Genomic DNA, 27,389 nt, shown 5'->3' with positions numbered 1-27,389 from the left:
ACCTCAAATTGGCAGTCTTCCTGCCTCTGCCACCCCAGTGCTGGGATTATAGGTGTATACAACTGCATCTGTCTTTTGTCTCCACTTGGTTTGGGGATCAAATAAACCAAGCAATCAGTAGACTAAGAAGGACACGCCAACGTGAGGACCAGAATTCAGATCCACAGACTATGTCAAAGTAGGTATCGAAATCACCTGTAATCCCAGTACCCTGGAGGCAGAGACAGACTCCTCAACACCAATGGCTTGCTCGACTAGTCCACGAGCAAGCACTGGGTTCCACTGAGAGGCCCTGCCTCAATAAATAAAATGGGTAAAGGCCAAAGGAGACACGAGGTATCAACTTCAAATCTTCATACATGTGTGCCCATACACACGTGCAAACACACATACATGCATGTGTGCATACCCAACATACTCCACCCCCTCAAAAAGAGCCAAGTGAAATGAAGACACATCTAAGAAGCTCGGTAAGTATGTGTCTGGGTGACGGATGTCTGAGGGTTAAACAGGAGAGTGACACTCTGACAGCTCTGACAGGCTATCTGCAAAACGGATCAGTTACTAACCTGGACGGTAGATCTTGTTTGCGAGATCTCAGCACATTAAGCTAATGTGTTTCTACATTTGATGTGATTGTTTCTCTCGGGATTTTCATAACTATAATTACTGCATGGCAGCGAATGCTGAAGGCCAATGCCTCGTTTACAATGTATTTCTATTGTTATTCCGGGAATCAAAGCGAATCCATCTTCCTCAAAACCTCTACCCTTTCCAAAACACACATTTTCAGCTTCAAAGTTTCTTGCAGTAATACATCCTCATAAACTCTTCCACCTTTTATCCTCTGACTTAACGGTGAAATAGCACGAGTCTGGTTTTGCTAAAACTACACACGTGAGGAGATGGAGAGATGGCCTGGTGATTTAAAATTTCCTGTTCTTCCAGGGGACCTGAGTTCAGTTCCCAGCACCCACACTTGGCAGCCCACTATTTAGCCACTACTCCAGGAAATCCAGCACCGTCTTCTGGCCTCCAAGGGCACCAGCACATATGCACATATTATATATATATATATATATATATATATATATATATATATATATATATATATATATATATAGTGTGTGTGTGTATACGTATATATTATATGTGTGTATATATATATGCACACATACATGCATACATATACATATATACATATACATACACCTGGCTCTATTCTCTGCCCTCATATCTTATCTTCTGTTTGTATACTCTTGGGGATTGAACCCAGAGCCTCATGCATCCGAGGCAAACTCTCTACCAATTAAACCACGTCTCTAGCTTCGTCTCCCTCCCACTCCACCCCCCACAGCAAAGTGAAAAGTTTTTTAACTTTTTGATGACTGTCTGTCCAAACTCCAAAGAGGCTCAAAAGGCATGGACTGGAGACTCAGAGCCAGGAGTTAGTCCTGGGCCAGCTATTGTTTATTGTTTTTTGTTTTTTGTTTTTGTTTTTTTTTTTTTAATGGGTAAACTGCATTTATTAGTTCCTTTGGTTCCACACATCCGACCCTGTCACTCGATGTGCTCATTAAACTCATTCCCCCAACCGCAGCTCCCTGTGCCTTTGAGAGAGTCCTGGTATGTCTCCTGAATCCCGACTTCATGTCCAGAGCACCAAGAAAGGTGCCTTACAGATTCCCACGACCATGGGCAAGCTCTGGTGTCATGCTGACCTGCCGTCGCCTCTAACTGTCCAGTTCCTCCTCCAGGCCACGTTCTCCTTCGTGGCTGCGGCATCCTTCAGGGTAGCCATCACCAGTTCCTTGGTCCTGACTGCTTCATCCCTGCGCCTCGAGTCCCTTTCCGGCATCTCCTGCAGCATTAACTGCTTCTGTAGTTCTCCTGGGGTCACTAAAGCAAACAGAATAGAACCCACACCAGCTCCCGAGCCTAGCACTGCAACTACAGTCAGTGCTTTACGAGCCGCCTCCATAGCGAACTACACTACAAACGAGACGCAAACCGCATCCTCCCGCAGCCTAGAAGGGAGCCATGACATCTCCTGTTTTTTGGTTTTTTATTGGATATTTTTCTATTTACATTTCAAATGTTTTCCCCTTCCCCAGTTTCCCATCCACAAACCCCCTATCCCATTACCCCTCCCCCGGCTTCTATGAGGGTGCTCCCCCACCCACCCACCCCTTCCCACCTCCCCGCCCTGACATTCCCCTACACTGGGGCATCATGCCTTGGCAGGACCAAGGACTTCTCCTCCCATTGATGCCCAACAAGGCCATCCTCTGCTACATATGTGACTGGAGCCGTGGGTCTGTCCGTGTGTACTCTTTAGATGGTGATTTAGTCCCTGGGAGCTCTGGTTGGTTGATATTGTTGTTCTTATAGGGTTGCAAACCCCTTCAGCTTCTTCAATTTTTTCTCTGAATTCTCCATTGGGGAGATCATTCTCAGTTCAATCGTTGGCTGCAAGCTTCCACCTCTGTATTTGTCATGTCCTGGCAGAGCCTCTCAGGAGACAGCTGTATCGGGTTCCTGTCAACATGCACTTCTAGGCATCAGCGATATTGTCTGGGTTTGGTGGCTGTATGTATATGGGCTGGATCTTCAGGTGGGTCAGGCTCTTAATGACAATTCCTTCAGTCTCTGCTCCTGAATTTCCTCCTATGAATTTTTTTGTTCCCCCTTCTAAGAAGGACTAAAGCATCTGCACTTTGCTTGTCCTTCTTCTTGAGCTTCATGTGGTCTGTAAATTGTGTCTTGGGTAATATGAGCTTCTGGGCTAATATCCCTTATCAGTGAGTGCATGCCATGTGTGTTATTTTGTGACTGGGTTGCCTCACTCAAGATGATATTTTCTAATTCCATCCATTTGTCTGTGAATTTCATGTAGTCATTGTTTTTGATAGCTGAGTAATATTCCATTGTGTAGGTGTACCACATTTTCTGTATCCATTCCTCTGTTGAAGGACATCTGGGTTCTTTCCAGCTTCTGGCTATTATAAATAAGGCTGCGATGAACATAGTGGAGCACGTGTCTTTGTTATATGTTGGGGCATCTTTTGGGTATATGCCCAGGAGTGGTATAGCTGGGTCCTTAGGTAGTACTATGTCCAATTTTCTGAGGAACCTCCAGGCTGATTTCCGCAGTGATTGTACCAGTTTGCAATCCCACCAACAATGGAGGAGTGTTCCTCTTTCTCCACATCCTCTCCAGCATCTGTTGTCACCTGAGTTTTTGACCTTAGCCATTTTGACTGGTGTGAGGTGGAATCTCAGGGTTGTGTTTGATGCCATTTATCAGCCAGGCATTTGGGGCCTGTGGCTAAATTTAATTTTAAAAAGCATTATCTGATTAAAATATAGGGCTGGGATAGGGAGACTATCAGTGGGTAAGATCAGATCCCCAGCACCCACATGGTTGTGCTTGCCTCTTACCCCAGCATTGTGGAGTGGAGACAGGTGAATCCCGGGAGTCTCTGGCCATCTAGTCTGGCCAACAGCATCAGGTACAGCGATTAAACCCCTTCTCAAGCAATAAGGCAGAGAGAATTAGAAGACACTCGATGTCTTTCTCCAGCCTCCACAGACACACACACACACACACACACACACACACACGCACGCACACACACACACACGTGCTGAGACACAAAACAATGGTAGAAAATGAGGCACGAGCTGTTTGCATGAACGGAACCAGAGCCAAAGCACTGGCCTGTTTGTAACTCCCTGAACTTGACTATGGAGTAGAACCTGATTCAAAAGCAACAAGAGACAGTGTGTGGTTCCAAAGATGTCCCCAGACCTCTGAATGGGTGTCAACTTCACACAGCAAAGGGGACTTATATACAGGATTGAGGTGTACACTTGTGCTGGAAATGGTGACACCTGCCTGTAACCCCACACTCTGAAGGCTGCAGTAGTGACATCACTGAAAGTTCAGGGCCAGCCTGGGTACATGAGACTGTCTCCATAGACAGCACCCCTAACAAAACTTGGTTCAGACCTGAGGCGAGATAGCACCTTGGGCTCTCCTGGTAGCTTAGACAACATCTCACCACACAGAGGACCTTTGCCAGACACTGCAGATCATAATGATGCTATGCTGTCAGCGGTGTAGGTGAAGGACAGGGGCACCCAAACGCAGGGCCTCTATGTGCTACACAGGCTCTCCTAGACTCCAGAATGACATCATATCCAGGGGTGCCCAGTGAGCCCAGAGGAACTCCTGCTCACAGTCCTGGGAGAGAATCAGACCTCATGGCAAGACGTTGCCAGGTCCCAATGCCCTGTGTTGGTGACGACAAGAAATAACTCAGGCCTGGTCCTCCGATCCCTGAGCCCCCAGAGCGCTCCCCTACACTGACGCACACTAGCGCAAAGTCCTTCTATGTCTAGAAAGCAATGGGTGTGATAATGAGAGTAGCTCCATCTAAGCACATCCTCACCAAGAAGAATCACCGAAAACCTCCTTCCACCTGGGACCCAGCATCCCAGTGCATGCCTATAGTCTGAGCACTCAGGAGGCAGAGGTGGGAGAATGGTTGTAAGTTCAAAGCCAGCCTGTGAGCTGGAGAACTGGCCCAGTAATTAAAGTACTTGCCCTGCGAATAGCAACCTTTGAGAACCAGAGGTCAGATCTCCAGAATATAAGTGAATACCTGGTGGACAAGTCAGCCGTGATTCCAACAGCCCAGACTCAGAGACCAGGGATCCCAAGAGCATGCTGGCTAGTTAGGCCAGTTAGACTAGCCACATCAGCAAGCTATGGCTTCAACTGAGAGACCTTGACTCAATGACTAGGTGAAACGTGACCAAGAAGTGCTCCAGAGATCAGCATAGAGTCTCTACACTAAACACACACACACACACACACACACACAGAGAGAGAGAGAGAGAGAGAGAGAGAGAGAGAGAGAGAGAGAGAGAGAGAGAACACCAGAGCTACAAAATTAATTCAAGGGCAGCCTGGCCTACAGGGCGAGATCTTGTCTTGAGGGGACAAAAGCCTAGCCAGACACTTAACTCTAGAATGTTCTGTAGAATGTCATCTTCAGGGCTCTCTTTGGGGGAAGGGTCTCATGTGGCCTGAGGACCTGGGGCAGTAACAATGACGGGCACCAGGCTTGTGGGAGTGTACCTGCAAACAACACAGAGAGGAGGAACAAGAGACCAGAAGGTCTCTGGGACACAAAGGGGGCTCAGCTCCCAGGCTCAGCCCTCAGAGTGCAATTCCTGTCACCAGAGCCATCTGTAACTTCCCTTGGGGTCTGCCTCGCTGATGACTGTGCCTCCTGTCAGCATGTCAGGAAGCAGAGAGAAGCAGATGCTGGGCACTGCTTGCCTTCTCCCTTATATCTTTATTCAGCCCAGAAGCCCAGCCCATGGGTAGGTCGAAACTCCTCAGTTAAGCGTCCCCCACAGACATGTCCAGAGGTATATCTCCTAGGTGACGCTAAATGCATCCAATTGGCAGCGGCGATGAACCATCACTCATGTCTTATGTCACAATGAATACCAATAGGAAGAAGAGGAAAGAGATAACAGGGTTGGGGGGGGTGTCAAAAGTGACATTTTTTTAATCAATAAAGAAGACATGCTACCCCTGCGTTTTAACAGTGGTGATCACGGCTATCAAAGGGCCCCGCTAGCTAGCCCCTTGGGTGCATTTGCAGAATAATGTAATGTTTTGCCTCAGAATCTATTTTGCAGACATTTAAACCGATACAAAAATTGTAGATGGCAAGGAAAGACGTGTGAGAATATACGTATTTTCACACAACGCGGAGGGGTTTGCATGAACAAAAATGTTTAGAGATTATAATTCTAAAATGCTTGATCTCTTTCTGTTTCAGACTGTACTCGGGGTATCAGCTATCACGTTCGAACCTACCCCAGATGGGAGGGTGTAAGACAACCGTTACATATTGTGCTGGCATTATTCTGTCTCACAATTCTACGGGGCTCTGGGGGAAGGGAGCTTCTCTCAATCAGGTGTCTTCCTGTAACTGCGCTTTATTGGTGCTGAAAATGACTGTGAGTGTCTGCAGTGTACTGGAGGACACTGGGTGTCCCGCTCTGTCCCTCTGCTTCACTCCTTTTGAGACAAGATCTCTCACTGAACCAGTGGTGAGGCCAGCAGCCAGCAGACCCCAGTGACCCTCCTGTCTCTGTCTCCACAGTTCTGGGGTTACAGGTGCATTCAGGGTTTTATACGGGTTTGGGATCTGAATGGGTCCTCGTCTTACGCACTGAGCGCCCACTTGCCGAGCCATTTCTCCGGCCGTAACCAGATGTTCTTGTACAAGGTGCATCCTGTAGTGCGCTCAGTGGGGAGATAGGGCTGAAGCACCTCAAAGCTGTTCTCAGACATGCTTTCTGATTTTGAGACAGGCTGCCCTATGTAGCTGTGGATGGCCTGGTACTCACAGAGTAAACCAGGCTGGCCTCGAACTCACAGAGACCCATGGGTGTCTGCCTCCTGGGATTATGGGTGTGCACCACCTTCAATGGCTGATGCTAGCTGTCACCAGCAACTCCTCGATGTCTGGTTTTTCATGCCTGGACTTCCTCCCAAAATGGCAGCTACATACACACACAGCGTGGAGGTCTTGAGAAACAGGCAGATGGAATAGCTTTTTGTGACCTAGTAGCAAACAACATGGGGTATCACTGTCACCGCCTCTCACTGGAGGGGGTCGTGAGGTCTATCCCAGGCTTAAAGGCAGAGGGGCATGAAAAGTACCCCTCCGTGTGCTGCGATCGTACACTAGAACTGCTGTACAATCACAGATATTTTTTAAAGATTTATTTATTTATTATATATGAGTACACTGTAGTTACATTCAGACACACCAGAAGAGGTCATCAGTTCTCATTACAGACGGTTGTGAGCCACCATGTGGTTGCTGGGATTTGAACTCAGGACCTCTGGGAGAGCAGTCAGTACTCTTAACCACTGAGCCATCTCTCCAGCCCAAGTCACAGATATTTTTGTAGCCAGATTTAGGAAATACAAAGGGCTACAGATCACTACAGAGAGGAGAGGGACAAATGCCCTCTTAACTGTTGATCTTTCATCGCAGGAAATGTAGGTGAAAGTCCCCGTGCTCCACAAAGGGTGCTCCCAGCCTATTTGAGAAACTGGGGTCTTCAAGGGGCAGATTGCATGACAGGGCTGAAAGGATTCCTGGTGTGCTTCTGGGGAGATGGAAACCCAGCCATGGGCACACGTACAAACCTGTAGGGATTGAAGGGCAAGCATGCTGTGTCTTCTTTGACCTTCCTCCCTTTGCAGTCCTTGGTGTTCCCACAGTGCCCATGGGGTTACTACGCCCTTTGAAACCAAGTGGCCTTCTTCCTTCAACACGGAGGCCAACAGTGTTCTCCTCCTATCTGACTGCCCCTCCCCAGTGCTTTTCTCTTAGTTGGAAAATGTCAGTTAAAATTCACACCCATAGTACAACGACAGAGATGTAAAAAATAGAAGCAGCTTTCTGGTGAGACGCTGTCGCTGTGTCGCGCTTGCATATGGCTTCCAGTAAGAATGTTGGTTTTTTTTTTTTTTCTCCCTTCCACTTCACTGATGGTTTGGCTATAGGTTCTCGAAAAACTTGGGCTCTTGCCTATAGCTAAGAATATAAAGGCCTAACAGAGAAAACGTTAAGCATATAAAAATCTTTAATATATACTATCTTGGGATCGAATATCAACATCAGATATAAAACTCAAGCCCCTTCCCTTTCCCTAGTGACGGTAAAACTACCTCCTTCCTACCTGTGGAAGGGGCCGGAGGGCCTGTCCAACATTTTCAGAACCCCCTTCCTTTTGTTTATTTCAGCTGGTCACTTAGACCAGAAGGGTCACTGACCCTCAAGAAAGAGACTGAAACGCTGTGGTGCACACCTTCAATCCCATCGCTGGGTAGGCAGGGGTTCAAGGCCAGCCTGGTCTATAGATCAAGTTCCAGGACATCCAGGGCTACACAGAAAAATCTGTCTGGAAAAAGACAGAGGGAGGGGGAGAGGAAGAGGGAGAGAGGGAAGGAGAGAGAGAGAGAGAGAGAGAGAGAGAGAGAGAGAGAGAGAGAGAGAGAGAGACTGACTAGAGGGTAGAGATGGCTCAGTGGTTAAGCGGCCTGGCTGCTCTTCCAGAGGGGCCATGTTTGGATCCTCCCTGGCAGCTCACAACCACCTATATTTCAGCTCCAGGAGATCCAGAAGCCCTCCTCTGGCCTCCTCCGGCATCAGGTGTGCACAGGGTACACGGACATACATGCCAATAAAACACATACACACAGTTTTTAAAAGTAATAATTTAAAAAATAGAGACGGAAGAACAGTGTCAACGGTGAGCGTTTCCGGAAACAGCGAGGCTCTCCCACGGCTGTGCTTCATCCTCACTGGTGGGCAGTGGGAGGAGGAGCTCCTGAATGGTATCCTTGGCTAATGTCCTGGGAACTGAGTCACCTTGGTTCTATGTCCGCTTTTAAAACGGTAATTTCAAGTCCCCAAAACCTAATAGTAAGACTTTCTAAACTAAAAACTGAACCTGTGGGGGCTGGGGAGATGGCAGTTAAGAGCACTGGCTGCTTTTTCCGGGGATGGGGGTTCAGTTCCCAGCACCCACACAGTGGCTCACAACCATCCGTGACTCCAGCTCCAGGAAATCAAACACCCTCTACGGGCTCCGTGATTACTGTATGCATGCACTCATGCAGGCAAAATACTCATACGCATTACATAAAAAATGAGGAGATCATCTAAAAGAGAAACCCTAATATAAAGAGAGTTTACTTTATATGTATATAATTCTGTGGTGGCAAGGATAATTTGGGTATATCTGACACACACACATATATCCTACAACTCACATTATTAGATGTAACACATATTTTGTCTTACAGATGTGCCTGAATTACCCATGGCACTGTGGAAATAGAAATACTATTATCTTTCACTTCTGCTCAAAGTCCAGCCAAAACTCAGGAGGTGTTTGATCAGTGTAGGGGCTAATATTTGGGGAAAGGTCAGTGAACTCATGACTTACAGTGTTCTACAGTGTGCACTTACATAACTGGCTATTTTCTTGGGTCCAAATCCAAGCTAAGTGGGGCCTGGTAAATAACTTTGAGATAGCTTGACTCTAACTAAGAAAGGCACATGGAAACCATCGACACCTAGACATTTTGGCAGCTGTAAGAAATGCCAGCATCTCTACTAAATGGAGAGCTTTAGTGGCGCAGCAAGATAAGCCTGGAGGAGTTGCAAGGCCAAATTTATCCCTGCCATTTCCACCAAATGTTTCTGCAGAGCATCGAGCATGGCAGAGTTTGCAGTGGAAAGTTAGCCTTTTTAGAAGGGGCGGCTTCTGCCATGGGCCTGAAGGACAGGGTCTCCTCTCATAGAGGACCCTGGCCTCTGCACATGAGGTAGTGTCTGCAGAGACTTGCCTTAGTTGGATTTTTTTGTTTTGTTTGTTTTATTGCTGTGACTGAATACACAGCAAGAAACAAGGCAAGGGAGGAAGGGTTCCTTTAGCCTCTGGTTCACAGTTTGAAGGCACAGTCGGCCTTAGCAGCAGGAAGGTGGGGCTGAGGAAGTGGCTCAAGGTTGTTGGCAGTGAGCAATGAGGCTACTAGCTTGCATCTCTGAAAAACAGGAAGGGGGGGGGGGGAGAGAGAGAGAGAGAGAGAGAGAGAGATATGCTGGTGCTATTCCAGTTTTCTCCTCGGTCCTCTTTCATGCAGTCCATCACCCCAGACAAAGCAATGATGCTGTCCGCCTCCGGGATTGACTTGTGACTTTGTTTTGCTTGTTTGGTTTGCTTGTTTTCCAGACAGAGTCTTACTCTGTTGTTCTGGAACTCACTCTGTAGATGGCCAGCCTTAAATTCACAGAAATCACCCTGCCACTGCCTTCCAAAGGCTAAGAGGATGGATCCACTCCAAAGGGATGAGTCTTAATCCCTCTATGGAAATACCTAACAGATTCGTTTTGAGATTACCCTCAACCTATCTCTCGCTTTTTTTTTTTTTTTTTTTTTTTTTTTTTTTTTTTTTTTGGTTCTTTTTTTCGGAGCTGGGGACCGAACCCAGGGCCTTGCGCTTCCTAGGTAAGCGCTCTACCACTGAGCTAAATCCCCAGCCCCCTATCTCTCGCTTTTTAAAAAATTTTATTTATTTTATGTATATGAGTGCACTGTAGCTGTGTTCAGACACACCAGAAGAGGGCATCAGATCCCACTACAGATGATTGCGAGCCACGTGGTTGCTGGAAATTGAACTGGGGACCTCCAGAAAAGCAGCCAGTGCTCTTAACTGCTCTCCAGCTCCACCCTCAGCCTATCTTAATCCCATCAAGTTGACAACGATGCCTGGCACAGCACTCAGCCCCACCAACCGGAGGTTGCCTGAAGGCGCCATTCTGCCCCCTGCCAACCTCCTCTTGTAGCAGAGTTGGTTGGTGTGACTAACGGTGATGATGGGACACTTCAGAAACAGACTGTAAAAAAAAAAGAAGTACAGCCACCGTGCGGGACACTGTCTCTGCGTGTGCTCTACTCTGAGGATGACAGCTGCCTTATTGGTATCCCTGTGAGAGGCTCATCTGTCAGTGAAACTGGACCTTTGGGCTAAGTGCCACAGAGAAGCAGAAGCCTGCAGTGCTGGAGTGAGCGTAGCAACATACTTGACTGCCTAGTCCAACCTTAGGGTGACCTTGGTCTCACAAACTGTTCAGCTGCAACCCCCACCCAGACTCCTAACCTCTGACACACGGCATGTTAAATGTGTGTTGTGTTGAGTTACTAAGTTTGGGGGGAAGAAGGGAGTGCGCACATGCACGCAAGTGTGATGTGCGTTAAGTTTGATTTATGATAAGTTCCCTCACGGTGTGGTGGGCTTCACTGCATGTGGGGACCCGGGGCTCTGGTTTCGGTCTGGGAAAAGAAAGAGCCATCCGGAGGTTGTCTCCACATGCTTGGGGAACCTGGAACCAAGCACAGCAGGGAAGTACAGGGCTGCAGGGTGAGCTAAGGTGTCCCACGTCAGTCCTGGGGAGCTTCACTGCATTTGGGATCATATCAGCTCAAGGTGAGAGGCACCCAGTTCCCAGCCCCAGGCTTGTGTGTTCACACACTCAGGAAGTATTTAACATGTGTTAGAGCACCAGCTCCACGAGGAGTTAGGGGAATTGCTGGAGCATGTTGGCTTTTAGCCTAGCCAATATGGGGAGCATGGGGTTCAGGGAGAGACCTTACCTCAACAGAAGATAGAGGACACTCGATACCCTCTTCTGGTCTGAGTGTGTGCACAGGCATGTACAGTGGGTACACACACATGCTCATACACTTGCACACACACACACACACACACACACACACACACACACACACACACACACAAAGAATAAATCAATACAGCTAAAGAGGAGAATTTGCAATTGCTCAGCTTAAACATTTCCCCAGCCTGAGTTCTGCTTCTCCCTCTCTGGAAGCTGTAGAATTGACTGCATCACTAGCAGCTGGTTTTACTTTTACTATTAAAGTGTTGCTCATTCCCAGACAAAGCTAAAAAAAAAACCCCACAAAAAGCCCATTTGATAACCTTTCCCGCACATAATGTTTTGATAGAATCCTTCTTTTAGATGGGATTTCAATATATTTTGTCACATGAGTCACAGAAATCACAAATGCCCTCACGAATGAATATGTCCCTTCAGTAAAAATCCATCATTAACAGATCTTGAAAACTCAGAAATCACTTTGTGTCATTAACAAACTAGTTTTACCCTTCAAATCAAAATTCAAGTCAGAGTGTGGTCTAGTTACTAAGATACGTACAGACATGGCTGATGGCCGAATGATTTAAAATAACACTTGATCTGAAATACATGAGACAATATCACAGAGTGTGAGCCATTTCCTAGTGTCCGCTGACCACCAACCTCAGAAAGACAGGAGTGGTGATCTCTCTTCAAACAGCATGAGAAGCCTGGGAGAACCACAGGAAGGGGGCCTGGGCAGGCTGGGCTGTGCCACTTTCTGTTTTCCCTTTCATTATTAATCAAGGTAACAGTTTAGAAACCCAAACTGACCAAAAAGACCAATGCCAAGTCTAAACGCCCACACCTGTCAGTCCCGCTGTAGGGGCAGCCACCTCCGGTGGCTACCCTGGTTTCCCTGAATGGAGCCAGGCAATCAGCACACTGTCCTCCAATGATCAGCCCTAGCAGTTGTGGTGGATTGAGAGGAATGATGAATTGGCCTTGTTGGAGGAGGTGCATCACTGTGGGGCGGGCTTTGAGGTCTATGCTCAAGCTAGGCCTAGTGTGACAGTCTCCTTCTGCTACACATGCGTTAGGTTGTAGAGCTCTCAGCTCCTTCCCCAGCACCATGTCTGCCTATGTATTTTCCCCCACCATGACCAGAATGGACCAAGGTAACTCTTCTAAAGGACAACACTTAACTGGGGCTGGCTTACAGGGTCGGAGATTCAGTCCATCATCAACAAGACAGGAAGCATAGCAATTGTGCGTGCGTGCTGGAGAGAGAGCCAAGAGTTCTACATTTTGAACTCGTGATCCTCCTGCCTCTGCCTCCTTCAGCAAATCCTACCAGTGAGCGCCACCACAACTGGCGAGTTCTACATTTTGATCAGAAGACTATTCCTCCAACAAGGCCACACCTACTCCAACATGGCCGCTCCCAATAGTGCTACTCATATTCAAATCACCGCAAGACCAAGCAGCAAATCAAATTTGCGCCTCTTACTGTGTGTACTTTTAGTTCTAAAGCTGATTTCATATTTCCTGCCTTTCTTACAAATTTATCTTATCCAAATTTTCCAATACACCTGACCCTCTTCCCCCTCCTTCTCTTCTTAGAATAGTGACTTAATTTCATTAGTTTATTTTTTCCATTATGATTTTTACCATCTGTTCTTTCTTTATGCTTTCCATAAACTTAAACATATCAGTTTTCTTTTTCCCACATGAGTCTCCCTGCCCCCGCCTCAATGCAGGGCTGCCAGTATAAAAGGATGAGTCTTGACATATTCAAGTCTCTTATCTGGGAGATCCAGTTTCCAAGACTAGATAGCTAGTTTGTTTTGTTTTTTTTCTTGGCTTACTGTTCTTGTTTGACTTGAGGGTATCCTTCAATAGCTTCCAGAAAGATCCATGTGAAATAACCTGTTTCCCTTGAGGGTCAGTGTGGCCAAGCCAGGATGGAGAGAGATGCATGAGATGGGGCTCCCACCCTTTGGGGACAGATAATAACTTGTGCTCATATTTGCCAAATTAGATGCTTTATACTCTGGGGTGCCGTGGGTGGGCACTCCTCTTTTGCAGTTGAGTCAAAGAATAATGGCAAAGATTTTTCTTTTATTACGCTCAGTGCTAAGCACACTTTATGGAAAGTGTCAAAAGTCACTTGGGGGAACCCCCCCTGCTAAGCAGAGTCTTTGGTTGGAAAAGCCTAAAAAGGGTTCATTGTCCTGGTTTACAGGAAGATAGAGTGTGGATCTTCCTTCCCAACCCAGTTTACAGTTCTCACCTCGGGGTTTATTCTGAAGCCAAATATCGGTGTCCACAGCCTAGGAACATAGATTCAGGTCACCCCAAATGCCATGTGACAATGTGGTAATAGCTTCAGGACATTTTCATAGTAACAGAACACAGAAAGTCACCAGTGGAGGAAGGCACTTCAAACACACGGGTTGCAGCAACTCGGGAGAATTTCTGCTGCGTCGCTATCAGATGACGAGCTGGTTAGTGGAAGATAAGGATCCAAAAGTACTGAGGGCTGTTAGGGCTCACTCGGAGGCAGGGATGATGGCTAAAGACAGCCTGAGATAATTGTCTCTGGACCTGCCACATTCCTGTCCCCGCCCCACCCGCCCCACCCGCCCCACCAGCGGAGTTCTAATCAGTCTATTGGCCTTGTGCAGTGTTTATCTCTCTCAGAACTTCAGTTCTCATCCTGAATGGAAGTGATTCTAGACTTGCCAGAAGTAAACATGTAACTTGTGACTCTCCAGCTCTCTCTCTCTCTCTCTCCCCCTCCATTCCTCCCCTTCTCTCTCTCTCTCAACAATAATAAGCAAAAGCCCTTACAATGAGTTGACCTGTATCATGGGTCTTGTAGCCCTGCTCTAATCCGTTGTTGATATCAGGCAAGGTCTCACTCCACTGTAGGCCAGGTCAGGGTAGCCTCAGGCCCCACTTGCTGGCTACTGAGGGTCAGAGAAGAGGAAGGCAGAGGGAGCTGGGAAGACCTAGCACTGGGCATTGCCGCTGCTAAGTGAGGGGACTGGCATTCACCCAGCTCACCCATGCCCTCTTGATTCAGCCCAGAGCCTGGCAGAGAGCTCACCTGCAGCTGCCACTGAGCTGGGCAGTCAACTGGGCAACTTCCTGCTGGGTGCTGGGTGCTGAGTGCTGGGCAACTTCCTGCTGGGTGCTGGGTGCTGGGTGCTGGGTGCTGGGTGCTGAGTGCTGGGCAACTTCCTGCTGGGTGCTGGGTGCTTGGTACCTCTCTTCCCTGACTCTCAGTCCTTTCATTTGCAAATGAGAAAGTCACAATGTTGATGTTTGTTTACTTCTCCTGATTGTTTTGATTTGACAAGTTGGTCTTAGTCTACTTATTAGCTAGCATGTATTAATTAGACATAATGGGCCTCCTGCTGACACTGTCACATGACACTGTCACACGGATGTATAACGGACTCTGACCACACTCATCCCTCCAGTGACCGGTCTCACCTCCTCCCACTCCTACTGCTGCGCTTCTGATTGCAGAGGACCCTCGACTTTCGTGCTAGTCAACCAGAGCTGGGGCCCTTTGTAGGATAAATTAATGTGTAAAGAAAAGAGTTTGGATGGAGGTACCCTGTGTGAATGGATAAAGCTGCTCCCGGAAGCCATGGGATTGACTCTACACATTCGGTAAGGGCGGGTAGGCTAGTCCATGACAACTGCTGAGAGCTGGGTCTGGCTTTGTAGGAAGCACCGAGGTCATTAGGCAGATGGTTACACACAGCTGAAGTGGCCCTGACTGTCCACCGTGCTGTCAAACTTTTAGCCTTGGCGACTGGGAACGAGGCCTCTGGTGTGTTTTCTCTTTCTTAGGAGATAACTATCGCAGTCATTAAAAAACTCAAAAACTCCACTTCAAAATAGAAACATTCTACTTCTCTAAGAATGTTTATTGGGCATTATTATACTTCATCACGGAGTATAGTGGCCTTTAGAACTGTGATCTAATACACAGCACTGACGGTGGACGTAGGAGCAGAAGCAGAGCAGGGACTGGTGGTCAGACGAGCACAGCAGGCTAGGGTGTGTCCAAGCTGCAATGCACTGATCTAAGTCGGGAAGAATAGCAGGACAAGAGGCAGCAGCATGGAGCCCATACATTTGTAAACGAAAATAAAACGTTGCACAGCAATTAGTTTGATTTAAAAATATTACGATTCTTGTTCTCAAAAATATAATTTACATGGTGATAGGGTTTTGAGCCTTCCCTTTATAAGTTATATTTTTGAGAGCCCCAGACTCTGTTTCAAAGCAGGAAGGCAGAACCCATGATGATGCCGTGCAGTAAAGCTAAATCAGATGTATATCAGAAACACATAAGAAGTAGCTGGTTAAACTGTTAAAGAACAATAAGACACTGGTAGCAAAGGGCACTACGGAGCCTCAGTGCATGGACCCAGCCTCCGGCTCTACCATTTAGGAGCTGTGTGACTGTGTGACTCACTAGCTCTGTCTCTGTTTCTCTGTTGTGAACCGAGGGCAGGGGGAACAATTGTGTGAGGCTGTTGAGACAATTGGATTAGTTCATATGTGAAAAGGTCTTAGAATGCTGTCAGGCACAGAGGTAAGCTATTTTTCTTCTTCTTCTTCTTTTTTTTTTTTTTTTTTGGTTCTTTTTTTTCCGGAGCTGGGAACTGAACCCAGGGCCTTGCGCTTCCTAGGTAAGCGCTCTACCACTGAGCTAAATCCCCAGCCCCCCGCTATTTTTCTTCTAAGCAGTCTCTGTACTACCTCGAATACCTGAATGGACATGGGATGAGGAGTAAGTGCTAAAATACCAGACATAAAGCGCTGGATTGTGGGCCGTGCGCAGGGGCAGGGGTGGGGGTGGGGGTGTCCAAGGGAATATAAGCCACTACTGGTCAACCTGCTGGAGCTGCAGCTCAACATGGCTGTGCCACACACGAGGACAATAGCGCACTGAGCTAAGCAAGGCCCCATCAATCTTGGGATGTGCGATTGCCTTCGGAATCACTAAGAAGAAGAAATGCTACCGTCGACATTGCTTGCTATGGGACATTTTATAATATTGTGTAAGCCAGAATGTGGGGAAAAGGGGACCTCAGAATTAGAGAAATTCAAACACAAAACACCTGGAAAGTGGTCAGTGACGTCACATGGCAGAAGGGTTTGTTTACAAACAAGAGTGCTGTCGGCCTGTCTGTCCACCGGCCTCTAAAACTGGGGGCTCAATTCCTATTGTAGGAACTCTTGGGCACTGGAGTTTACCTTCCTTCTTGTTGATAGCTGTGCTCCAGCCAGGTCCTAGGGCAGTTAGAGTGAGTGGGAGCCTGACAGTGTTGGACCACAGTCTCTGTCTCTGTCTGTCTCTCTGTCTGTCTGTCTGTTCTTCCCCTGAGATGGTAAGAAGCACCGTGTATTGTTGCCTTGCCTCCCCTTTGAACATGTAAGCACGTTTGTGATCCTACCTAGGGCCTGCCTCTGTGGCAAGGACTCACAGGGCAGGCCAGACTAAATCACATGGTAGGAAGTTGGCTGACCCCCTGGAAAACCTGTTAAGAATTTTTATATAAATAAACAAATAATTTACTATTATATCTACTTATATAATCTATATTAAATAATAATTAGAGAAAGAATGAAAGAAAGACCATTCTCTGTCCTTTCTTCTGGAAACCCATTGTGCTATATATATACATGGTGGCTGTGTCTAATTCAGCCCCTATGGATCTGAAGGGAAGGCTCTTTTCTCAAGGTCCCATCATGTGCCCTCTGGGAGTTCTCTCCTGATGTTCCTCTGACATAAAGCCTGGTACTGGCTGACCTGGTTGTGAGACTCTGTCTCTCTTACTAAAGCTCATTCCGAAAGGCTACACTCAGGTCAGCATCTTGCCACAGGCTTCCCGCTTACCCTGATAGCTGGAAGCACAATCCGCAAATCTGCAGGTGTAGGCAGCCCCACATGTGACTGCGGCCGCTGCTGGGGAGGCAGTTCTAGAATCGACACTTAAAAATCAAGCACATGGTGGGTGTGTCTGGTGCCACAAGTACTTTAAATGGCAAGGGTCTAGGGGGTTGTAAAGCTTTCTTTGCTCCATTCACAGCCTTCTCAAATCTCCTTGCTCTGCTCCCCACTTCTCAAAACCGGGGTGGAACTGGCTGATTGAAAACCCCCTGAAATTCCTCTGTCAGAGGTTAGAATTGTAGTTAACTTTCCTATCATGATAAAAACTGTACCAAAATAAAATGTTAAACAATCTCACCCAAAGAATTAACTCCTGTTAGTTTAATGCAAGAAGATACCATCTTTAATAGGGTAGAGCTAATACAAGTCATATCTATGTGCTCACCTCACTGCGATCTTCCTTCGGGGCACTGAACCACATCTAACTTCCCAGCCTGCCTTGCAGCTCAGCAGGAACCCAGGACTCGAGAAGCCAATGTAAATAAAAGTTCAAAAGTACCATCCATAACACTGCGGTCTGGACGGTTCACGCTTCACTGTAGATCCCTTGCCTCTCAGCCATATTATTGATCGAATATGTAGTGGGCCAGAGGACTCTGCTTGCCTTGAGGATGGTGGAGCCACAAGATAATGGAGCTGTGGTTTTATGTGAACTTGGGTAACAATGAACTATTACAAACAACATGAACAACAAATTATGTTGGTGACAGCATGATCCTACTGCTGACCACGCTGTGTACCGTACCTGAGTCATAGAGTATGATGAATTCAAGTTGATACATCCATAGTGGCTAGTTTTCGTCTGCAAGCTGCAACAATGGCTGGCCTAGCAAGACTTGCCCATTGGTCCAATAGGGGCATGAACATTATGAGAACTGTCTTAGCCAGGGTTTTACTGCTGTGAACAGACACCTTGACCAATGCAACTCTTATAAAGTTAACACTTCAGGGGTTGGGGATTTGGCTCAGTGGTAGAGCACTTGCCTAGCAAGCGCAAGGCCCTGGCTTCGGTCCCCAGCTCCGAAAAAAAGAAAAGGAAAAAACAAACAAACAAACAAAACACTTCATTGGGGCTGGCTTACAGGTTCAGAGGTTCAGTCCATTATCATCAAGGTGGGAACATGGCAGCATCCAGGCAGGCATGGTGCAGGAGGAGCTGAGAGTTCTACAACTTCATCTGAAGGCTGCTAGTGGAAGACTGACTTCCAGGTAGCTAGGATGAGGGTCTTAAAGCCCAAGCCCACAGTGACACACCTATTCCAACAGGGCCACACCTCCAAATAGTGCCACTCCTTGAACCAAGCATATTCAAATCATGACAGTGGCCAACCACTTTCTGATTGGATTTGAAGCCAGTTCCACACTATGAAACCTATGCCTGGCACCATGACTGGGCCACCAACCTACGGTTAGACAGGTCATAGGTCTAGGGGAGAATCTACTTACCATGTTGCTAAGTGGACATGGTATTAAACCAATTCCTAATGACTTTTCATCATATTCATAAATCAGTGTATCTCTCAACCCTTATCTGAAAAGCTTCATTTGCAGTAGGTGGTGATCAACACGGAGACCTATAACTGACCAAGGTGCAGAGAATGAGACTACGAAATGTTCAACCCTAAAGGGAACACGTAAGGCACGCGCGTGCACACGCACGTGCACACACACACACACACACACATTCACACACACACACACCACTTCACTCCCTTCCCAAGGCTCAGGGATCATTGCAGGAGAGGGGGTGAAAAGAGTGTAAGAGATGATGGATGACTAGAGAGGAACACCTTCTGGACACAGTAGGGTAGTTGCACACATGAACTCATGGTGGTTTGGACAGAAGTGTGTATAAAACCCACGCAAGTCCAAGCCAGACCGAATCCCAGCACGGAGCAGCACACAACTCCACTGCCAGTGGAGGAACTGGCAGTTTGTTCGCTTTTGGGAAATAAAGGGCCAGTTTGCTCTGAGAGTTTAGCCTTTGGTAAACCAACCACATTCCAGTAGAAAACCACACATCCAAGATTATTTGGGGCAACATAATTTGTCTTGGAAATTTAAAAATAAAATTTAAAAAGGATAAAATATAGAGTTGATGGGGAGGGGGAAGTAGACATGGGAAGGACTGGGGGTGTGCAAATGTGATCCAAATACGTTGTATAGAACTCAAACCTCTCAAAGAGCTTAAAACTGAAACTCAAGTGCATTTGGTTAGTGAGACCAGGGGATTGATATTAGGAATGATATGCCTGTCACACATGGTAAGGAGATCTTCAAACAATGCATAATCAGGTGTTCATATGAAATATAGAACCCTAGCACAGCATGCCCCTTATAGGTCAAGCAATCAGAATGTCTGAGGTGACAAATGATGGGGTGAGGGTGGTCCCTGAAAATAGCCCACTGAAAGGAAGGATGCAGTCAAGTTCTGAGCTCGCTCAGGTAAGCTGGGCACTGTGATGGTTCTGGCGTTAAACAGACTCACTGAAGTTATAAACCTATATTGGGGGTTCACCACAGCTAACTCACACTTGAATATAGTTTTCAAGGTTCTAATGTGCAGTTCAGAAATACCAATTTAGTCTGACTCTAGAATTACATTGATGCATGAGATGGGCATCTCCACTACACCAAGAGTTTGACGTGCACAAGAGGATTTTAAAACACACGAAAATACGTTGCATAGCACTTTAAAAAAATGTAGTCTACCATGGTGCGCTGTGGGTATCCATCTGTGGGAATTTTTAATCAAGCATGGTATTACATCTTGAAAGATCACTGGGATCATAAACAGAGAAGCTTACTAAGTAAGGCTAGACAGGTGACAGGGCAGGTATAAACATGGGAGAAGGCCAACCTATGAGGAACTGTGTGGTAAGGGTGCAGGGCAGGGCATTTGTAACACACTATGTAGGACACATGCAGACTCTGGCAGTCTTACTAGCTTGGTTTAGCTCTGCCTTATTCGCTCACAGACAATGCTGCCTACTGTCCTGGGTCATCTGAAATCAGATTTTTCTCAAAAGTCATGTTGAAGTTTCTTGAGGTACTGTGTTAACAATGTCTTGTGGTAAAATGGGATGCATAGAATGCAGCCTCCGAGAAAACACAGACAAAAGAAGACAGAAAAGAACATGGGCAAAACATGGAGAAAACAGAATCCAAAAAGAAAATTATCTTTCAAAATAAAGTAGTTTAATTTGCATTAAGTAAAAACAGCATGCCTTCTAAAACGTCTAAGAAATACAACTTGCAGGCATAAAGAACTGTGACAATTTTGAAAATATCTATGTTTTATTAGTTATCTGACCAAAAGTATGCTACAGGACAGGAGAGGAGAGGCTGGATTATTTACATATTTTTTGCTATACATTGGGCTTTTGCCTAAAATCTCATAGAAGTAACACTTCATTAAAAACTAACTTAAATCCTACAATTACAGAGAACAGATAAATCTGGTTAAGGTGACACATTTCTTCTCTGGCTGAATGCATGGCAGGGCTAGAGTGGTGGCCGTGTCTTCTTCACCCCTTATATATGGTGAGGAAGCCAGCTGGGACTATTAACGGAACTGTCAGGAGTGAGAAGGAAGCGTTGCTTGGTCTATGGGCAGATACTAAGGTTCTAGAGCCCTTGGTGCCTTGAAAGAGAAGGAGGTAGATAAGTGTAAATAGGGTAAAATTGGAAAATGAGCACGAATAATCAAGACCCTAACGGCCTTAAACAGCTTAACGTAAATAAAGGGCACATTCTGTTGTGTGAATACAGTTTCACACACTCTCGTCTTGACAGTTTGGTAATTCGTTTTGATGTGCCAGTCCATGCCTTACGAGACTGCAGTAAAATAAGAGACATTGCAAAGGACTGGGGAGTAGTCTCTGTCTGCCAGTGACCACAGGCCATACCCACAGGCAGATTCAGAGTATTTTGTTTTGAAACAGTAGCACTGTGTTAAACACTGTATACTGTTTTGTGTTGTGTTTCGGTTTCTTTGTTTTGTTTTCTCTAACTTCTGTTGCTCTTCACTTCAGTTGGAATTCCACACTTTGCTGTTTCTGGGAATGCAGATGGCCCTTCACTAGTAATACTTCAGCTTCACAGAGGCACACAAGCAATACACACCAGCAGATGCCACACTTCACATTCGAAGTGCTGGCCCTTGCTGGGGCTGGTGGCAGTGCCCCTAGGCAGCAATGGCAGTGTGGGAGAACAGCTGGCATTCTACAGGGACTGCAGTTTTCTGATGGGGAAAATACTATCAGGGGTGGAATCCTATCAAGTCAAGAAGCATCAGTAGATGCCCTTCCTTCTTGATCGACTTCTCTCATCACTTTCCAAAATGTTTCACTTTCCTGGGAGACCAGAACAGTGCTCATCCATCCTTCAGCCACTGAGGCCCCTTTCAGGAAGGGTTTCAGCTCTGAGTTCCAGAATGTCCTCAGGAAGCCTTCCACCCACAGCACCCACCTAGGTCAACAGCCGGAGGACCTTGAGACCAGGACTGTGGTTTGCTACTTCTTTAAAAATTGAGATCATGGGGCTGGGGATTTAGCTCAGTGGTAGAGCACTTGCCTAGGAAGCGCAAGGCCCTGGGTTCAGTCCCCAGCTCCGAAAAAAAAGAACCAAAAAAAAAAAAAATTGAGATCATAATATATATCACCTCCCCTTCCCTCCCTCCCAACTCCCCCCATATGCTTACCCCTTACTGCTCTCTTTCGACTTTTCATTAACTACTGTTACATACATATAGGTATAGTATATTCCTAAACACACAGGAAACCTGCTCGGTCTGTACAATGTTACTCATGTTTTCAGGGCTGTCCATTTGGTGTTGGATAACAACTGGTGTGCTCTTCCCCGGTTAAGACCGTTTCTCCCACTGCCAGCATCCCTTGTTTCCTGTAGCTCTGTGTAGGGTTGAGACCTCAAGAGATTCCCCCCCACCCCACCCCCTGCCCCAATCCATTTTGGCAAGCCTGTTGCCCTTGCTCAGCTCATGCTGAGAAAGCCATGGGTTGGTGAGACTTCATAGGCATAGCTTGACAGTCCTGGGAGACAGGATCTCATGGTAGCAAGGTTTGCTGATTATTTTAAAAACCCTTCAACCATGTGGGTGACAGTGGAACCAAGTGGTTTCAAACACTTCTTGGAAAACTAGTTTTTTACATACCTCAGTTTAAACTGGATCTTCTGAACCGCTGTCTATCTAGCACAGGGGCAGCGTTTTCTTCCTAGGCAGGAAAGGGTTTAACATTACGTAAGACTTTAAATCTCTTTCTACTTAATTAGTCTCAACCAGGGATTCTCAACCTTTGCCAAGCGATGAGCCAATTAAACCCTGTCCACAGCCGGCTCAGTGCTTAAATCTCTAGTTCTCAATTCACTGGTGTAACTCCAGCCTAGGCTTCTGCTTGAGTGCCCGAGGGTACTCATTTCAGATGGCTCACCTGCCCCAAGCAGGAGGGGGGTCCCCATTCGCTTTGTCTTCTGCTGTGTCTGCTAAGCCCAGGAAAGAAGATGGGGGATAAGGCGGGATGGGACCCATAGCACATATTTGCCAAAAATGTTAATTTGATTGCACCCTCCTTTCTACCTAATCCTTTAAGGTCATTCACCCATAAATTAAAGGGGGCCCTAGATTCTATTTTCCTGGTAAGTACATTGATCTATTCAGGAGTTTGCCAGGAATTCATGGATTTTTTTTTTTTTTTAATTCAGGGATGTTTCTAAAGAGGCTGAGAATTCCTGGTGTAACAAAAAATTATGTGGTCTTAATACCTTTTAAATTTAATACTTTAGCCAGAGCAAAAGAAAAATAAGATTTAATTTCATTCAAAAAAAATCCTAATGATTAGTAAGAAAAAAATCATGATCATAGATTATTTTATTACAGCACTAGAACATGCGAATTAGCTTGAGTTCTCGAGATGAGTATTAAAGCAAACACAACTCTTAAAGTTACTTTGGTTAGGCAATTAAGATTATCCTGACTATATTTAAAATCTACACAAAATAACACACAAAAACAAGTTCTCTTATTGAAGCTATTTCAGATTTGCATTTTTAGTTTTGTGAGATAGGGTCTCACACAGCCCAGGCTGGTCTCAAAATCTCTATGTAGCTGAGGTTGACCTTGAACACCTGATTCTCCTGCTTCTGTCTCCTGAGTACTGCAATTACAGGCATGGATCACTGCGCCGGTCGAAGCTTAAAATTCATAGTGTAGGATTCTTGATCCTTAATCATCCAGCACTGGGAAAATAGACTCACACCTTTAATGCCAGCACCTCGGAGGCAGAGACAGGTGGCTCTCTGAGTTCAAGGCCAGCCTGGTGTACAGAGTTCCAGGACAGCTGGGACTGCAGCTATACTCAGAAAATAATCCCCCAGAAGGCCATGGTGTCGGTGATAGGATGCCATGTCAAGACATCCTCTACGGCTGAAGGTGAAGCCAAGCGACTCAGAGTTTCTGAGACTGGCAGGGTTGGAGGCTCACTTTTCTATTATTTCATCCAGCTTAAAGCAGTTTTGCCTGTGTGTGAATCAGACTGAGCTATGCTTTATCGACACAGACACACACTGACATGCAGACTCAGGGATAACGGTGACTCAGGAATCCATCTGGCCTGTCACTTTCTGTATCAGTAGGAGAAAGCAAGTTTGTCCACAATGGTCGTGTAATCAGCTGATATTCTAGAGGGATCTGGGCCATCTGCCACTAGCTCAGATATAGGCTTCTCAGTGCTGTGGTGCCTGTGCACTGTGGACGCTGCGCTAACACCGGTTAGGCACAGGGGCTTCACAGCCACTCTCTCTCAGAAAGAAAATAAGGGCTGTCTGGAACATTCTGTCAATTTCATGACCTGTAAGTCTTTACATACTTCAGTCATAGGACAAACAGACACACAGACCGTGTTTTAATTTTTAATCAGAATGGGAATTATCATTGCTCTATTGAATAAAACTCCATGAGTCAGAATGGCATGCAAGTCTTTATTGTTCCTAGTCTCCGTGTGCATTTGGCACTCCAGCATCGACTTCACAGACAGTGTGAATAAAGGATTCCCATGACTGTGAGCTATAACTACTCACCTGGAAAGAAACCAAACTGCCTCTGAAGTACCCATTACATGATACTGCATACTACTAATGCATATGTCAGTAATATCATGCTGTTCTTAATGTCTAAAAATACCTGTTAAAGATCATGCAACATATACACTTCATGAAAATGCTCAATTACACTCAAACAGCAAGGCAGTGTTTCACGGAGCAGCTACAAGTAAACCACACAGGTCCAGTCAGAGATGGACATCTCAACGAGCACTAAACCTGCCACCTCGCCATCTACAATCCTGCCCATGGCTCAGGACATACTGCTAGGACTGGTCTACATAAACACACTATAATCAAAGGACAAACGGTCTCAATGCATGATGATGACAGGCACGCTCTAGCCTACATGATACTTAAATGTATGTGGTCATTCTCCTAGCTTTGCTAACAATAATGGGAAGTGTCATGGTCACACCAGCTCCGACTCTGTTCTTGCTTCCCTGGATGCTTTCAAATTCCTTCTTAAAACCATGCCTCCATTTTGTAACCCCCGCAGAACTCAAATGCTGATTTAGGAACAGATACTAAACTATTGCGGTCCAGAAGGCAGTGATTTAATGTCAGCAAACTAAATTCTGTCACTTGTCTAGTGTCACTGTCACTAACCCCTTTAAGGGAAACACTTCCTGACACCTTCATTAAGAGTTTACTGGACTCTTATGCCCATGTCTTTCCAGATCTCTGGAAGAACAGATGTTTGGGCTGGGGATGCAGTTTGTCAACTCGGGACTTAGATGTGGGAGGTCCAGAGTTTAATCACCAGGACAACTTTAATTTTTTTTCCTTAGCCATGAGCTGAGTTAGGTATGTCACTTAAGAGTTGCAGAACAGACTAAGACGGTTTTGAGGGCACAGGTGGATGATGTCAGAAGCCAGGCTGGGTCTGGAGAGAGTATCCCAGGAATATACTGCCCTCCCCTCCTCCTCTGCTAATGAGTCACCGCGGCCCAGCACGGCTTTGGGTTCTGCTAACTCACTTTCTCATCAGCTTTTATCGCCTTCTTGAGTATATATTTTCTACTTAAACTTTAAGCCCTCTGAAAAGCAATGATTCCTATATAGAACACTGGCTATCCATTTGCTAAGTATTCACTTTTAGTCTCTGGGCTACTCTAAAACTTATAAATCTGCACCAAGATTAAACACTAACAATAAAATTGGTTTCTGCTTCATCTAACACTGTATCTTCCCTCAAATGGTACATGAATAGTTTATAAAGGAGATCTCTAAGTTTTTTTCCTTGTGATTTAAGCCCTTTCAACTTTAAATACACTTTTGACCTATTTTGTCTTCAGCCTGCTCTCATCGCTCTGCCTAGCTGTGTGCCAGGAAAGGTGTAATAGTGGCAGTGAGACTTTAAAGTGCCTGGGATGACGGTGACAATGAAAATGACTGGTGACTGTGCTCTCAGGCTTTCCTGTCTGCTTCCAGTGCCTGACCACCTATCAGGTGTCTGTGATGCATAAACATGATGAGTAATGAGGAATGGTCAACTCAAAGTCTGTCACACTCTTTTCACTTCTCCTTCCTCAGAGAATGCTCTCTCTCTCTTCTCCAAAGCCTGTGCTCTCCGAGGAGGCTGCATGTAGCTCAGATGCATCTTTCGAGAGCCTTGTGTAACTGGAGCGCTGGCTTCGCTTGTGCGCCATGCTCTTCAGGTTTTCATTCTGCACAGCAGTTGGGTTGGGACTGGGGCCAGGCCTCAGAATGACCTGGGACGTCTCCCTGATTCCCTCTATCTCATCGAAGTTCTGATTGGCTCTGTTGGTGGGTGCAGTGTTGTTGTTCAGAGTCACAGTGCTGGGCGTTCGGTTTAGATTGTAGGCCTTCTGGCACGCAGGCCAGCTTTCTTCAGGGCTGCTAGCAATCAGGCTGCACTCGGAAGGGCTTTTCTTGTCTTCCGAGCAAATGGACATCCGAGCTATAATTGGATCTTGCAAGCCACTCAGACTGTGTGGCATCCCCCGCTTCCCACTGTGGCCCTCATCTTCAAGCTCTATGAGGTTTGCCTTTTCCAGTTGGGAGTCGTCTGCTGCCTCATTGTGGAGAGAGTGGTTGGGAGAACTCTCATTGGACCTCACTCCCGAATCTGAGGAATCCTTTTTGTCAAGGAGGGCATCGGACAAATACTCTTTTGCTTTAATGAACGTTCTGATGGGCTCGGCACTGTGCTCTGGGGACTTGCACACTCTCTCTGCTTTGCCTTCAGCCTTTTTGTCCTTATCATCTTTGAGCAGTGGGGTGTTATCTGACTCTTCTGTCCCCGACTCATCTTCATCACTGGGCAGTTTCTGGTAGCGAAGACCACCCCCCTTAAGCTTCAAGTCTGTCTGGAAGAGACTGGGCCGTTCTGAGGATTTCTTGCCTGGGAGTAGCTTACTACCTGACTGGTCGGATTTCTCATCTTCTTCAGTAATGGGGTCCAGGGGTGAGGCCTCATTAGTGGACACCCCTGATGAGGAGTAATCTATGACATCCCCCCTCTTCATTAAAAATGACTTCCGCCCATCCTCCTGCTTTAGCTCACCCTCCTTCCCCCTTTCCTGTTCTAGAGTAGAATGGATGGAGCCCCCTGAAGAGCTCTGGCCTATGTAGTATGTGCTATGTGGAGAAGATCTGCCGCTTATTGTGGACGACCCTGTGCCCCCTTCTAACTGGGACATCTGAGCAATGTACTCTCTATAGGCGTCTCTATACTCGGCCTGCACCTTATCAGTAAGCTTTGAAATTTCAATACTGGAGTCCTGGGAATTGAGACTCGAGAGACTTGGGGTTCTGCGAGTTTGTGACTGTGAAGACAGAAAAAAAAAATTTAAGAATTCAAATAAGAAGGGGAAAAGACATAATAAACATCAGCTTAGGAAACACATATGTATACTAATAATGTAAAAGTTATCACATTACTAGGGTCTTTTAAAAAATCAACCTAACAGTTTAACAAAAGCTATGAGTTTATTAATAAATCTGTAATTAGCTTATAAATTTTTAGCAACATTAATTTACTGTTTATATTTAAAAGAACA

The 27,389-nt window shown here is 46.2% G+C and overlaps 1 protein-coding gene and 1 pseudogene across 50 annotated transcripts in view; both read right to left on the bottom strand.

Moving 5' to 3' along the window:
* Positions 1-1,667: 1,667 nt before the first annotated feature.
* On the bottom strand, positions 1,668-1,981 carry LOC120093241 (ubiquinol-cytochrome-c reductase complex assembly factor 3-like; annotated as a pseudogene).
* Positions 1,982-20,423: 18,442 nt separating this feature from the next.
* The window catches only part of Kidins220 (kinase D-interacting substrate 220), an 88,705-nt gene continuing 81,739 nt past the window's right edge, over positions 20,424-27,389 (bottom strand). For 19 of the 50 annotated variants that reach the window (XM_087551998.1, XM_087552002.1, XM_087552007.1 and 16 more), the window contains one exon: positions 24,230-27,155. In XM_087551998.1, the coding sequence (XP_087408124.1) occupies positions 25,896-27,155 (1,260 nt within the window). In that variant the 3' untranslated portion in view covers positions 24,230-25,895. 50 annotated transcript variants of the gene reach the window in all.

The sequence above is a fragment of the Rattus norvegicus genome, chromosome 6 (assembly GCF_021556685.1).
Source record: "Rattus norvegicus strain SHRSP/BbbUtx chromosome 6, alternate assembly SHRSP_T2T, whole genome shotgun sequence".
Taxonomy (NCBI): domain Eukaryota; kingdom Metazoa; phylum Chordata; class Mammalia; order Rodentia; family Muridae; genus Rattus; species Rattus norvegicus.
This window is presented reverse-complemented; position numbering and strand designations above follow the sequence as displayed.